The sequence below is a fragment of the Taeniopygia guttata genome, chromosome 18, assembly GCF_048771995.1.
Source record: "Taeniopygia guttata chromosome 18, bTaeGut7.mat, whole genome shotgun sequence".
Taxonomy (NCBI): Eukaryota; Metazoa; Chordata; class Aves; order Passeriformes; family Estrildidae; genus Taeniopygia; species Taeniopygia guttata.
In genome coordinates, this window is record NC_133043.1 from 5,779,253 (window position 1) to 5,794,078 (window position 14,826).

The following is a 14,826-nucleotide window of genomic DNA, read 5'->3' on the forward strand; positions in this document are numbered from 1 at the left end:
TGATATTCATTGTTTATTCCTGTACCAGAAAACTGTCATTCTTCCTTAGAAGGAATTTTGGTTGGTGTGACGTGAATTGTTATTGATAAATCCATCCTGGCTGTTGCTCACCTCCATGCTATCTTCAAAATTCATTTATATAGATTGCTTGATTATTTGGTCCAGTATCTTGCTGTCTGCTTTATAATTTCCTGGTTTCTTCTGCCCATCTCTTTTAAGGCTAGCAATTACTCTCCTTTGCCCAGTTTTCTGAAGAGCCATAGATAGCTGCTATTACTCCAGCCTTGTGTCTCAAAATTGTTTGGGAACATTTAACTCCACTGAGCACCCTCTAACCCGTTCTCCAGCCTGACAACTGGGGTTTCTTCTCTTTTCTTGCTGAAGGTTCTTGGCTGAGCCACCTGTTTGATAAAAAGCCATTTGTCTTTTTAGTGAGGATGGTTTTTTAAAGGCATTAAATCCTGTAGCCATTTCAGCAGTATGCTGAGAATTATTTCTCCTGTTTATGGAACACAGACAGCACTTTCCATTGCCTGATCCTGGCTGCAGAAGTCCTTACAAGATCTTTTTCTCATGATCCTGTACATTTTGTACTGTAGATTTCCAATTTTGCTTCAGCTGCTTGTACTATTTTATATTTATCCTTAGGATTTTAGTCTCTTTGAACTAGGTACAATTTTTGTAATATTTCTTCTTGCAGCTCAGCTCAGCTAAGAGCTTGTCCAAGTTGAGCTCTAGTTTTTCTTCACCAGGGGACATGGTGGACAGGCCCACCACTCCCAGGGAATAGGTGTCACCCTGCCTGTGAGTTCTCAGAACATTTCAGGCATCAGAAGCCCAGCAGTGGTGGCAAAGGGCACAGAGTGGGTGCAGGGAGCACTCAGCAGCTACGTGCACCTTATTCCCTTTCTGAATAACTTCTACCCAAGAACAAGCCAGCATTTCAGTGATGAAAAATCACACATTTCAGTGTCATTTAGGAGCTCACTCAACCCAGCTTGTAATAAATGCAAAAGAATCATGGGATGGCCCAGGGGCAGGTGCTCTCAGTGCCTTTCTGCTGCTCTAGGCAGGTAACTTTGCATTTGTGTTCTGCAGACTGAAGATTATCTCAAGCACAAGATCAGAAGCAGGCCTGAGCGGTCAGACCTGGTCAATATGCACATTCTGCAAGGTAAGACTGCCTGAGCTTCTCCCACATCCTCCTTGTGTCCCCTGCCCTGGGACTTGTGTTTCTCCTGCCCTTCTTGTGTTCCTCCAGGAATCTCATCACCAGTACTCTGCTCCAGCTGCTCATGGGGGGCAGACTCAAATGGGAGTTGTGTGAAATTCTGTCCAGAGCTGGTGTTCAGGAAGCAGGACACACTTCTATTCCCTGACAGGCACAGTCCCAAGGCCACCCAGTCTTTCTCCCATCTGTGGCAGTAAGGTGCTCCAGGGAACAGCTGTGAGAGAGAACTCTGTTAGACGCCGGTGCCAATGTCTGATCATGAAGAGCAAACCCAGGGAATTTGTTGTCCAGGGCACTGAAATTCCTCCAGCAGGTCAATGTAACACCTCCCCAAGGCTGGACATCTTTTGTGCTGCTGTAACTCTGGATATTCTATGTGACAGCCTGTGCAGTCAGTGACCCAGGCAGAGCTGTATGAAAAGCCCTGCTATCAGTCTGTGAGCCACAGCAGCTCTCTCCTCTTCCACCCTGGTGTTCCCTCTCAGGCAGAGAGCTGGCAGGGCTGGATCCCATCACAGACAGCAGAACACCACAGTGTCCCTGCTTATCTCCAGAGATAACAAGATCCTTAGAGACAGAGAGGATGTGCAGCCTCCCTCCCTCCTTGAGTCCTGTCACTTGTCTGGAAGAAGCAGATCACTCTCTGGCAGCTGTGAATGCTGCCCTCTGCTCTCAGCATGGATGCAATCTGTATTTCTTTTTCCCTCTGGCAGGCAGGAGGGCTGAGCCTGGGTCCCGTGCTGGATCAGTGTTGCTGCCTTGCTTTTCCCCTGGGTTTCCATCCCAAAATAAGCTAGCACCATTGCTTGCTGAAGACCTGGAGAGAGTCCTTCCCTTAGGTTAAATAATAGAAGCAATGTGGACTGGAGCTGGGGGATGGTTCCAGATGTGGAGGCATGGACAGGGACAGAGCCAGCCAGGGGAGAGAGACTGCAGAGAGCAGCGAGTGCCTGGCTGTGCACTCAGCAAGGTGCATGTGCTGCCCCACAGCCCCTTGCCTGCAGCTCACACCTCTGTCCATCCTGCTCTGCGTTTCAGAGCTGTGTCTTGCCATATCCATTTTGTGGCTTTGACTTACAAATCCATTTTGTTCACAACTGCACCCAGAGGTGATTGAACTGGCCAGGTGACACAGTTTGCATCATCCAAGTGCCTTACAGGCCTCCCTTCTGTTACAGTTCACCTCAGGGAGTTTATTTGTGTTCACTGCTCTGTATAATCTGAATGGCCCTAGACCAGCTCTCCTGGCCTCCTGTAGAGAATCTCCATGGTGTCAAGCCTTGTAGCTCGTGTGCCCTGCAGAGAGTGTCCAGGCTTTGAAGAAAGAACAACCTACACACAGCTGCTCTTACTTTAGACCCTCAAGGGTTTAGAAACGCTCTGGTTTAGAATCCCACTCCCTCACTACTCACACCTGGTCCAAGAGAGGAGCTTTGTTCAGGAAATCTTTCTGTTAAAGTTGCTATTCTTCTGTCACCCTTTAACAAGTGGGGTTTCCTCAGCTGGCTTTGCTAGGTTTTCTCTACCTGCCTCTGCTCTGCTCCTCCCCAGCTCGTTTTATCCCTGGAGGCCTGAAGCACAGTAATTATGTCACCTCCAAAAGTCCACAGCATTTTTAATTCCAGTGTAAGCCATTTGCTCCAGCTGTCAAACACTGCCAGTGGTTCTGTTCTCCAGCTGTTCCCCATCTGCACTAGCCCACAGGGGCCGATGTGCTCCTGGCAGGCAGGAGCTGCAGAGCCCTTTGGCCCTTGCTAGTGGCAGCTTTGAACTTGCTCATGAAGTTTCCATCCCAGATCACTCCTGGCCCTTGCAGAGCATGGTCTGGCTGTAGGCTGGGCTTGCAAGGCCAGGATGGTAGAGGGAGGCTCTTGTTTGGGCATGGAGAAGCTGGACCTGAGGCTCAGAGAATAACCCATGTCCCAATTCACAGCAGCCCCACCCAGCCTAACAGAGCAGATCCTGCTGTGCTATTCAATTTTCACAGAGTGAAAATTGAATAGGGGAGAAATCTATTTAGATATAGGTAAAATGTGCTACTTCAAGCTTGCTAAATATGTTGTTTAGTTTAGTGACTGTAGCTTTAGCAAAATAATATAGCTAAAAAGAAAGAATGCAAATTTCTATGCTAAAAAATGAAAAATAAAAAAGACTCTTTAGACTTTAAAATAGATAGGGCAGAGTGACTCAGGAGTTCTTTTTGTACTTTTAACAAAAACTAAGTAAAAGTGTAACTAACTGTGAGTATAATAGGAAATTAGCAAAATGAATACGTATTATATACTCAGGATTGGCCACAGCCCCCAGAGGTGTGCTGTGCCATTGTCACCAAGTGCTCTGCCCACAGGAGCCCCTGACACTTCTCTTTGGCCTTTTAGACTCAGCTGCAGAGGGGTCCATTCAGTCTACCCAAATGAAGCTGAAAAGAGCCCGACTGGCCGATGACCTCAACGAAAAGATCGCGCTCAGGCCGGGTCCTTTGGAGCTGGTGGAGAAGAATATTATTCCCGTGGACTCGGCTGTGAAAGAGGCCATAAAAGGTGTGACAGTGAACGTGTGTGCTGTGTGTGTGCAGGGAGTGGGGCTGCCACAGTGACTGCAGGAAGTGACCAGCCTGGATGTAAGAGCTGCTCTTGTTGCTTAAATTTCATTAATTAAGTAACCGGCCCAGCCCAGCACAGCGCTCTCATCTTAGAGCAGTGACACTGAAACATGCACCAGTTCTCAGCCACATTCCCCCAGAAATAACCTCCCTTCCCACACCCCTTCCCTCCCCAAGGCTTTGAGCACAGAAGTGATGCTGTTGGAGAGAGGACACTCCTTCCTTCCGCATGGGAGAGAGCCTGAGTGCCCAGGGGCTGGCTGTGAGAGCAGCCCACATCCTCCCACTCCTGCCCTGCCAAGCTCTCACATCCCATGGCCGTGGAGTGGCCCCAGTTCAGGAGGGCTCAGGGTTCTCTTTTATTTTTTACCACTGCTGCTGGTGGAACGCAGGACCCAGCAGAGCAGGATGCTGCATCCCTGGGGTGTGGAGCATCCTTGGGGTGCTAAATTGCTGGAGAATATGAGCAGGAGCATGCACCCCCAAACAGGGCACACCCCTTCCAGCCAGGACCCACCACTCGCTTTATGCCTAAATTTGGTTTTCCTCCATCACCTCCTCCCACCAGAGGAGGGAGGAAGAATCACCCACAATTACTTCCCCACGCTGCTGCAGGGAAGCTGGTGTGGCAGAAAGGTGACTCAAATTTCACCAGGGCCCAGTGCCAGGACAGGGAGATCCAAAAGCAGCGAAAGGAGCAGGAAAACCAGCAGGGTCCTACAGTGACAGGGCAGCAACCTGGGTTTTTGAAGTCTGGGGCTGTCCCCACGTGTCCAAGCTGGCACTCAGGTCTCCAGTGAGGCATAGAGAGCTGCTCTGCCCCTGGAAGCTCCTTGTTCTGTTGCTCACAGTTCCTCAGTAAATGGGGTCATTGCCATTGGCATAATCCCATTTGAAGGGTCTGTTCTGGAGCTCAGAGCGGGCTGGGGACAATGGCAGGTTTTTGGGACAGAAAGGCTCTTGGAGTGAGAGGAGAAATGCCAAAAATGAGAGTGGAAACAGGAAGTACTTTGATTTTCATTTCATTTCAGAAACCATCTTAAATGACATTAAATATTCCAGGCTCAGATACTGCTCTGTCCTGCCCCACAACTGTTCCTGCTCTTGGTTTGGGGGCTGTGAAATGCAGGCTGTGTATGTACAGCAGCTTCTCCAGCCTGGCCCTGGAGCTGCTCCATTCCCAGCGCGTTGCAGCTCTCCTCTTTGAAACTGAAATGTTCCAGGAGTCTGCCTAAAGAGGAATTTTTAAGGAGAGTTCAAGTAAAATCTCCCCAGCCACTTACTAAAGGATAGAACAGTGGAAAAAAAGAAGTTTCAAAAAATCCCCCCGGCTTTATAAACATTTGAGGCAGTGTGAGCATGACTTTATCCCCCGGAGCTGAGGTTTGGTGACTGGGAAATCAGCTTGAGCCTTGAATAGAGCATCTCTCCAGCTGCCTTGTCAGGAGCTCGTGGTAAACAGAGATTTATGGGACCAAACTGTTAAAAACAAAAAAGTCTGGCTTAAAAATTATTTGTTTAGTTTTAAATTTCTCCCTTTCACAATTCTCTTCTATCACATTGCTGGGGAAAAACGTGTCTTTGTAAGCCAGTTTCATCCCATTTAGGGTGAAACATGCAGGACATTAGGGTCCAACATAGGGTACCATGGGGTGCCATGAGAAGAAGACAGGAACACCATCCCAGCCCTCAGGTTTCTGCAGAAGAAAGCCTCAGGTTGAAGGATCCTCAAGCTCATTTTTTGCTGTCAGAGGCACCTTGTGGTACTCACGGTTTGGGGCAAAGAGCCGAACACAGAGCGGAGATGAGTACTGGCACCTCTGAACGTTAAGCCTTTTGTTTTTGCAATACCAGAAAGATGACAGGGTTTAAAATCATTTTACTTTAACCTTGGAATCTCAACTGTTTATACAGTGGAAAGTTCAGCTGACGTGTTCCTCTAATCACCTCCGGCAGGGTGAGCAGAAAGTGCCAGACCCCAACCGAAAGCCCAAACGTCCCAGTGACAGGAGGCCGCCAGTGCCCTGCATAGCTGAGCAGTGATACAAGGAACTTTTTTTACCAGGTCCTTGTCATCACTTTGTCCAATGCCGCTCAAGAGGACAATACCCAGTGCATTAGAAAGGGCCCGGAGCAAACACCATCCTGCCTGAGATTACGGCAGGGACAGGGATGGAGAAACAATACGCTCAGGCGGGGCTGGGTGAGAGCAGGACAGATAAGGGAAGCATTCCCCACTGGCACAGCCCTGCGGTATCAAGCAGCAGGATGCAGCACATTCCTGTCATGCTCTGGGCTGTCCCTGTGTCCTGAAGGTCCCTTGTGCTCCCAGCTTTGGCACCACTTCCCAACACACACTCGCCTGCCAGCGCAGCAGGAGCCCTGCAGATCCGCAAGTCCTCCTTGCTTGGAGTCATTTTTCCCAAGAGGGGATGTCCACGCTGGCCTGCAGGCGTGGCTGCAGCTCCCATGCAGCCCAGGTGGCCCATGCAATGCTGCAGCTCCTCAGGGACCTGTCTGGGTGCTGCCTCTGACAGAGAGGATGGAGAGGACACAGACCCTCTTTCCAGGGACAGCAAGTTGAGCACAGCTGATCTCATTTCCCCAGCCCATGTCTGGGCAGCAGCTCAGGCAGGGAGCCAGGGCTCTGTCCTCGCCCACCCTGGCACCAGCAGCCACAGGGAGTGGAGATAACCCTTATCTCTCAGATAGGGGCAGGGGTCAGAGCAGGAGGTGCGTGTCGTTGAGAAGGTGCACATTGCTAGACCAGCAGCAGGGACAGGTGGAAGTTTGTCCCCAGGCCCTTCCTATTTCCCCATTTGTCACCTCACTATCAGCGTGCCAAGCTGTCTGACAAATGCCAGACATGAGCACGAGGAGATTACGAGTGTGGCCACGCTGCTCCTTCCTCTACCCCCACCTGCAGTTCTCCTGAGGCTCACATGAGACATTTTTTCTCAGCACTTTATTTATCATCAAACCTCGGGGTCAAGAGCCCTTGCCCATCTGACTGGCAGATAACAGTGCAGGAGCTGTGCAGGCAGCATGGCCTGGGGCTGCTGGGCAGGCAGAAGTGGTTTGAACCGTGTCCTGTGGGTGAAACCTGTGCACAGACACGGCACGTGGGAGCCTCTGCGCACCTGCAGCCACGTCCACATTGCGAGAGATGGATCACATTCCGAGCTGATTTCAACCTCACTCCTGCTGAGGAGAGTCCCATGCGTGGTGTGGGTGTTCAGCCGGGGTGCTCAGCTCAGGGAGGGTGATCCGTGCCCCTGTCCCATCCCAGCCCAGTGGAGGGGCAGGATGGCAGAGCCCCTCCTGCACCAGAGTCCCACCTGTCTGCACCAGCCCTGCTGCGCTGGTGGGCAGGGCTCCTCCAAGCCCTCCTCTCTCTCTCCCTGTCCCAAGGAGAAGGGCCATAGTCCCAGCTCCTCAGACCCCTCCTCTCTCCCTGTCCCAAGGAAAAGGGCCATGGTCCCGGCTCCTCAGACCCCTCCTGTCTCCCTGCCCATGGCTTGGCCGCCCTGCTGTCCCCCAGCCGCGGGGCACCCCGGAGGCGGCCGAGCCCCCCGGGCACCCACCCGTGTGCCCCACGCAGGGCCGGGCAGGGGGCGGTGGGCGCGGCCGCGGTGCCCAGGGGCTCACCCCGTGCCCCATCGCTCCCCGCAGGCTCTGACCTCTGCCCCTCTGCCCCCGCAGGCACCCAGGGCGGCTTTCCCCGGCAGAGCGACGCCTTCGCCTTCGAGGAGGACAGCAGCAACGACGGGCTGTCCCCGGAGCGGCCCCGCAGCCGCGGCTCCCCGGGCCCCGCAGAGCCGCCCCCCGCCTCCAAAGCACCGGAGCCGCCCCCCGCCGGCCCTGCCGGGGCTCCCCAGGTACGGGCGAGCCGTCCTGGGGCCGGGACAGGCGGGGGGACACGGGACATCCCTCGGCACAGGGCACGGAGCACACGAGGGGGGACACGCGGGGTCCCGGGCTGAGGAGCAGATTCCTGCCCTGTGCTCGGCACTGGCTGGGCAGCACCTCGAGTGCCGTGTCCAGTTCTGGGACCGCAATTTAGGGAGGATGTGAAGGGGCTGGAGCATGTCCAGAGAAAGGCAACAAGGCTGGGGAGGGGTCAGGAACACAAGTGCTGTGAGGAGCGGCTGAGGGAGCTGCGATTGTTGATCCTGGAGAAGAGGAGGGTCAGGGGAGACCTCTTCACTCCCTACAGCTCCGTGACAGGAGGGTGCAGCCGGGTGGGGTCGGGCTCTGCTCCCAGGGAACAATGACAGGACACGAGGACACATCCTTAAGATGGCCCAGGGGAGGTTCAGGTTGGACATTAGGAAGAAATTCTTCACTGAGAGAGTGGTTGAGCATTGGAATGGGCTGCCCGGGGAGGTGCTGGAGTCAGCATCCCTGGAGGTGTTAAGGAAGAGCCTGGATGTGGCACTCAGTGCCATGGTTTAGTTGATAGGGTGGTGTTAGGTGACAGATCGGAGTCGGTGATCTCAAAGGCCGTTTCCAGCCGGGTTAATTCTGTGATTCTGTGACATTTTGGGTCATTCCGCGGCAATCTGGGAACCGCGGGCGGACCGCGCTGCGCGGGGGCGGCGCGCCCCCTGCCGGCCGGCGCAGGAACTGCAGCCCGGGGAGCGCCGGGCCGGGGGAAACTGGGGGGGACTGGGGGGAACTGGGGGGAACTGGGGGGAACTGGGGGGACTGGGGGGACTGGGGGGACTGGGTGGACTGGGGGGGACTGGGGAAACTGGGGGGACTGGGGGGACTGGGGGGGACTGGGGGGACTGGGGGGACTGGAGGGACTGGGGGAAACTGGGGGGACTGGGGGGACTGGGGGGGACTGGGGGGGACTGGGGAAACTGGGGGGGACTGTGGGGACTGGGGGGACTGGGGAAACTGGGGGGACTGGGGAAACTGGGGGGACTGGGGGGACTGGGGGGACTGGGGAACTGGGGGGACTGGGGGACTGGGGAGATTGGGGGGACTGGGGGGAACTGGGCGGACTGGGGGGACTGGGGAAACTGGGGGGGGGCTGGGGGGGACTGGGGGGATGTGGAGGCTGGGGGAACAGGGAACTGGGGGGCACTGGGGTAAACTGGGGAGACTGGGGGAAACTGGGGGAATGTGGAGGCTGGGGGAACAGGGAACTGGGGGGAACTGGGGGAATATGGAGATTGGAGGGACTGGGGGAAATTGGGGGAAATTGAGGGAATGTAGAGGCTGGGGGAAATTTGGGGACTGGGTGATATTGGGGGAATGTGGAGGATGGGGAACGAGGAACTGGGGGAAAACTGGGAGAATGTAGAGGCTGGGGGAAATTGAGGGACTGGGGGGAAATTGGGGAAATGTGGAGGATGGGGGAACGGGGAGAAACTGGGGATAATGAGGGAACTGGAGTGGACTGAGGCAGACTGGAGGGGCTGGGATGGACGGGGGAGAAAGGGAAGAGTGGGGCAGACTGGGGTGGAGGAGGACTAAAAGGATTGTGGCCATCCATGGGTCAGCTGGTCTGGAGGACACTGAGGGGCCAGCTGTGAGCAAGAAACTGGGAGGGCTGGACAACCAAGGAGGATTGTGGAGGCAGAGGACTGGGAAAGGACTGGGACAGCCTGAGGGTGTGGCTGGGACAGACATGAGGGGACTGGGAGGCACTGAGGCATCCGTGGGCATTTGGAACAACATGGGGTGAGCAAACAGAGTAGCAGGATGCCCTGTGCAGGCTGGGCAGCCCCTGGGTCCGGCCCCACAGCCCCTCTCCCCTCTCCCTTGCAGGATCGGCCCCCCAGTGCCGATGGGCAGGCTGCGGATGCTGCCCCGGGGCAGGGCCGGCAGTGCGAGAGCCCCAAGCCGGCAGCGGGGCAGGAGAGCCCCACGCTGCCCCTGCCCTCTGCCGTGAAGGTAATGCCAGTGCGATGCCCCCGGGCTGCCAGGGAGGAACCAGCCTCCAAACCTGCAGTGCTGCGCCCCAAATGTGTGACAGCTCTGGGTGTCTGCACTGAGAGGCTTTGAATAATTCAGGCAGACAACCTTGTGTCAAAAACTGATTTAATTAGTGGTGTAATGGTACAAGATTCAGCAATACACCTTGCTAGAGGTGAATACACCCTGCACTGAAAACATCCCCTGGGGCTGGGAGCAGGAGGAGATGCCAGGCCACACTGGAGCATGTTCCAGGCAGGGAGGGTCACTGTCCAGCTCATGTGCTCTCCAGCACAGCTGGGATGGGATGCAGTGCCAAGGGAGTCCCCCCACATCCAGCTCAGCAGGTCTTGGAGCTCAGCAGCTTGGAGCTGCCTTGGTTCTGTTCCAGGCCTCTGAGGTCCCACGGGGATGACAGGAGCTCCTCTCACACCTAATCCCTTTCCTTCCCTCCAACAGTCCAAACCATCCAGTGACAGCAAGAACCGTCACAAAAAGCCCAAAGACACCAAGCCCAAAGTGAAGAAGCTCAAGTACCACCAGTACATCCCCCCAGACCAGAAAGCAGAGAAGTCCCCTCCACCCATGGATTCTGCATATGCCAGACTGCTCCAGCAGCAGCAGCTCTTCCTGCAGCTCCAGATCCTCAGCCAGCAGCAGCAGCAGCAGCAGCAGCAGCAGCACTTCAGCTATCCTGGGATGCACCAAGGACAGCTGAAGTGAGTGGTACTGTGCCAGCAGCAGGACTCAGTCCTGTCTCTCTCCAGGCCTTCCCCCTGTATCCATTTGTGCCAGAGCAAGGGGATAGAGGCACACCACTGAAATAGAAAAGCTTGGCAACAGCACAGACTCCTTCCAAACCATTCTGGGCTTTGCATACTGGCCAGGGCACCTGTGACATGCTGGTGGGACAGCAGCAATCCCCTACAGCCCAGCCTGGTTTTCCTTGGCCATCCTGAAGTCTCACACAGGAGACAGCAGACCCAGGGGAGCAGAGGGATGGGTTGCTGGGCACAAAGATCCTGGGGGAACAGACAAGTTACCCCAAATCTCCTTTGTTATTTCAGGCAATCAAATGAGCAAATGGTCAAAAGTTCAAATTCTTCATCAACTTCTGGCAACAACACCCCTCTTTCTCCAGTGAAAACCACCTTTTCAGGCCAGACTTGTGTCTCGTCTATCAAGCCAGGCCCTCTGCCATCCAACCTGGATGATCTCAAAGTGAGTGCAACCTTTGTCACTGCAGGAGCACATCCTGAGTGTGCTGTGCTGCCTCTGAGTGTGTCAGGGGCTGGGAGGGCTGTGTCAGGGACCAGCACACCTGAACCTCCATGCTCTGAGCCACCCAGGAGCTCAGCACAGCACCCTGGGGCAGGGCTTGGTCCCTGGGGAGGTTCTGGACATGGGGACTTGCTGCTCTGCGGGTGGTGAGGGGAGCACTGCTCTAGCCTGTGTGTCAGCAAAGCAAAGCTGTAGCCTGGGAAGGCTGCGGCTCAGGCTAAAGGATGATCTGAGCTGCTGCTCCTGCAGCTCGTGGCTCCATCCCTGTGTGGTTTGGACATTGTGGATGCTCTGACAGACCAGCCAGAGGCCAGCAGGGCAGCATGCCCCCCTCTCAGTGACTCAGCTGCTCAGCCAGGCCAGCTCAGCTCTCTGCATGAGCAGGTACCTCCTGCTACACGCACTGTTTTGAGCCCCTCTCATGTAGGCAAGAAAGGGCATGGGGAGAATCCCTCATATCAGCTATTATTTTATACTTTGCTAATGGACCTTCAGTCATGAGGAAGGCCAAATCCTTCCAGGAGCAGAGACCTGGGGGCAGCCCCGAGGTAGAAACAGATGAATTTGCCCTAGCTCAGGTGCCTGAATCGTGTGCTTGAGCATAGAGCACGTGGCCCCAAGGTGTCACAGCCTCCTGGTCTGTGCTAAAGTCCTCTTCTCATGGAGAAATCCACTGCTAGGAAGGGAATCCTGAGCTGCTTCCCTGCCCCAAGGACCACTGCTGGTTCATGGAGAGGAGTCACAGTGCTTGGAGGAAGATTTCCTGTTAGGAAAGGTTGAGATTTTGCAGGATGTGCATGGTGACTGTGGTGACTGCAGGTGAGACAGGGAGCACCTGGGAGGTCAGAGCTTTAAAGATGGATCTGAGACTCCTTATTAAAAGCTCTGTGTTTGCAAAGGGCTCTGCCCCTGAGGCTGAGCAGAGTGATTTCCCCCCAGGTATCGGAGCTCAGGCAGCAGCTCCGAATCCGAGGCCTGCCCGTGTCGGGAACCAAAACGGCGCTGATGGAGCGGCTGCGGCCCTTCCAGGAGTGCGGCAGCAGCACGGGGCCCGGCTTCAGCGAGATCACCACCGTCACCTTCCCAGTCACTCCAACCAGCACCCTGCCCACCTACCAGTCCCAGTCCTCCAGCAGCATGCTATCCAACGGCTTCTATCACTTCGGCAGCACCAGCTCCACCCCGCCCATCTCGCCCGCCTCCTCCGAGCTCTCTGTCAGCGGCTCCTTGCCGGACACCTTCAACGATGGGCCCATGGCTTCTCCACAGTTCGGCCTGCAGCCATCACCGGCTCACGGCAGCGCTGAGGAAAGCCTCATGAGCAGCATGAACGGAGGGAGCATCCAGCTGGAACTGGAAGGAATAGACACGGAGAAAGACAAGATGCTGGTGGAGAAGCAGAAGGTCATCAATGAACTGACGTGGAAGCTGCAGCAGGAGCAGAGGCAGGTGGAAGAGCTGCGGATGCAGCTCCAGAAGCGAAAGAGAAGCAATGGCCTTGAGGAGAAGCAGCAGCATTTCTTTGGTGTCCCCATCAAGCAAGAAAACGCCGTGTCCAGCTGTCCGTTTGCATCCAAACAAATGGCGCTGAAAGGCCAGGCGGGCAGCTCGGATAAGCTGAGTAACTGTGGGGTACCACAGGTGCCCCACATCGTAAACAGCCACTGCCTGGAGCCCGCAGGGCAGAGCACCATCGCCTCCTCGACATTCTTGAGCCCGCAGTGCTCCCCGCAGCACTCTCCCCTGGGTGCTGCAAAGAGCCCCCAGCACATCAGCCTGCCACCGTCCCCCAACAGCCACTACCTGCTGTCCCCCGAGGCCCGCAGCGGGTCCCCCCCGGCCGGCAGCTGCCTGCGCCCGGCCCCGGTGAGTGCAGCCCGACCCCCGGCTCTCAGCCACACGGGCAAAGCCTTTCCTCTGAGTGCCAGCCCGAGCCCCGGCTCTCAGCCACACGGGCAAAGCCTTTCCTCTGAGTGCCAGCCCGACCCCCGGCTCTCAGCCACACAGGCAAAGCCTTTCCTCTGAGTGCCAGCCCGACCCCCGGCTCTCAGCCACACAGGCAAAGCCTTTCCTCTGCTCCCGGGGCTGCTGGAAGGGCAGGGAGTGTCCCAGAGGGGCACTGGGATGGAAGCTGATGGCACCCCAGGGTCCCTCGCAGGGTTTCTTCTGGCAGCCCTGCCACCACTGCCAGTTCCCTGCAGGGGCCAGAGCGTGGCCGTCATGCCCCATGGAGCCCTGGCACGGCTCCTGCTGCCCTGAGGAAGCCCTGGCACAGCTCCCCTCCTCCCCAGGGTACCCCAGCACTGCTCTCTCTGCCCCTAAGTGAGCACTGGCAAAGCTGCACGCGTGCAGGGAGAGTCCTGGCAGAGCATCCTCTGCCCTGGGGAGCCCTGGCACGGTTCCCTCTGCCCTGGGGAGCCCTGGCACAGTTCTCTCTGCCCTGGGGAGCCCTGGCACAGTTCCCTCTGCCCCTGGAGGAGTCCTGGCAAGCTCCCACTTCCCTGGGGGAGCACTGGCACAGCTTCTTCTACCCTAAAAGAGCCCAAACCCAGCTGCCTCTCCCCTCAGGGGGAGTCCTGGCACAGCTGCCCGTGCCCCATGGAGCCCTGGCACAGCTCTGTACGCAGCAGGGAGGCACCAGCGTGGATCCCTCAGCTCCTGGGAGAGCCCTGGCACAGTTCCTACACCCCTGGGAGACCCAGCTGCAGGGCTGCAGGGCTTCCCAGCATCCTGCCAGGCCATTGTGGCTCCCAGCAGCGTGTGAGGCATTTTCACCACTGAGCTGGAGGAGAGCAGTTGCCCCGGGGAAGGCTTTTCTCAGGAAGCTGGAGCAGGGCTGGGCTGGCAGTTGAGGTCTGCAGTCAGAGAGAGCTTGTGCCTCCCCACCAGCCCAGCACAGAGCTGTCCTCAGCAGCCACCGCTGCTCGCTCAGCCCCCTGGGCAGGTACAAACACTTGGGAGGGGGACACGCTGCACAAAGCAACACAAAGTGCTGCTGCCCACAACCCCAGTGCCCTCCCAGGGCTGCCCAGGCAGCAGCTCAGCACGTTTCAGTGGCCTGTGCCACGCACAGGGGTGCAAGGTGTGCACACAGGGCTGTGGCAGGGCAGGCTGGGTGTGTGTGCAGTGGCCCCGAGCAGGCTTTGGGGTGCAGCCCTGCACAGTGGCACAAAGTGGGGCTCAGGAGGACAGCAAGGTGGGTGCCACGGGCAGTTGGCAAACAGCATGGCCAGTGAGGTGGGCAAGGGCAGCAGCTCAGGGCGAGGAAGGGCAGAGAGAGCTGCCAGGGGAGTGGGCATGGAGGGCAGTGGGGCTGCTGCAGGGGTGGGGAGGGGGATGGCAACACTGGTTTGGGTGAGTGGGGAGTGGGGGATGCAGGGGCTGACCCTGGCCCTGGGGCTGTGCAGGTGAACTGGGCACTGCAGCAGCTCTGGGGGCAGTGGGGCAGTGGGGCAGTGCTGTGAGCTGATCTCCAGGAGGCAGCAGGGCAGTGGTCAGTGAGGCTCAGGAGGGAGCAGTGACACCACAGGGGCACCTCCAGCTGCTCTTCACTGCCCAAGGGCAGGGGGATGGTCCCATTGTGTCCTGCAGCTCGTCCCAACTCCAACACCACCCATCCTGCACATCTCTCTGCTGCCTGCAAGGGACTCCCAGGGGTGAGGGTCCAGCAAGAGCTCAGCACTGCAGTGCTGCTTCCCATGAGCCAGGGGTAGTGTTCCTTCCAGCTCCCCTCCCCAGAATGGTGGCCAGGAGGTGCCTGGCCGGGCAGAGTGACCTCACTGCTGCC

General features: G+C 56.7%; 1 protein-coding gene across 1 annotated transcript in view; it reads left to right on the top strand.

Moving 5' to 3' along the window:
• The window catches only part of MYOCD (myocardin), a 90,258-nt gene that overhangs the window by 72,129 nt on the left and 3,303 nt on the right, over positions 1-14,826 (top strand). Inside the window, exons 4-10 of the mRNA XM_072937066.1 lie at positions 1,099-1,174; positions 3,610-3,771; positions 7,536-7,711; positions 9,612-9,737; positions 10,218-10,477; positions 10,826-10,979; positions 11,979-12,905. Of these exons, the coding sequence (XP_072793167.1) occupies positions 1,099-1,174; positions 3,610-3,771; positions 7,536-7,711; positions 9,612-9,737; positions 10,218-10,477; positions 10,826-10,979; positions 11,979-12,905 (1,881 nt within the window). The remainder of the gene's footprint in view (positions 1-1,098; positions 1,175-3,609; positions 3,772-7,535; positions 7,712-9,611; positions 9,738-10,217; positions 10,478-10,825; positions 10,980-11,978; positions 12,906-14,826) is intronic.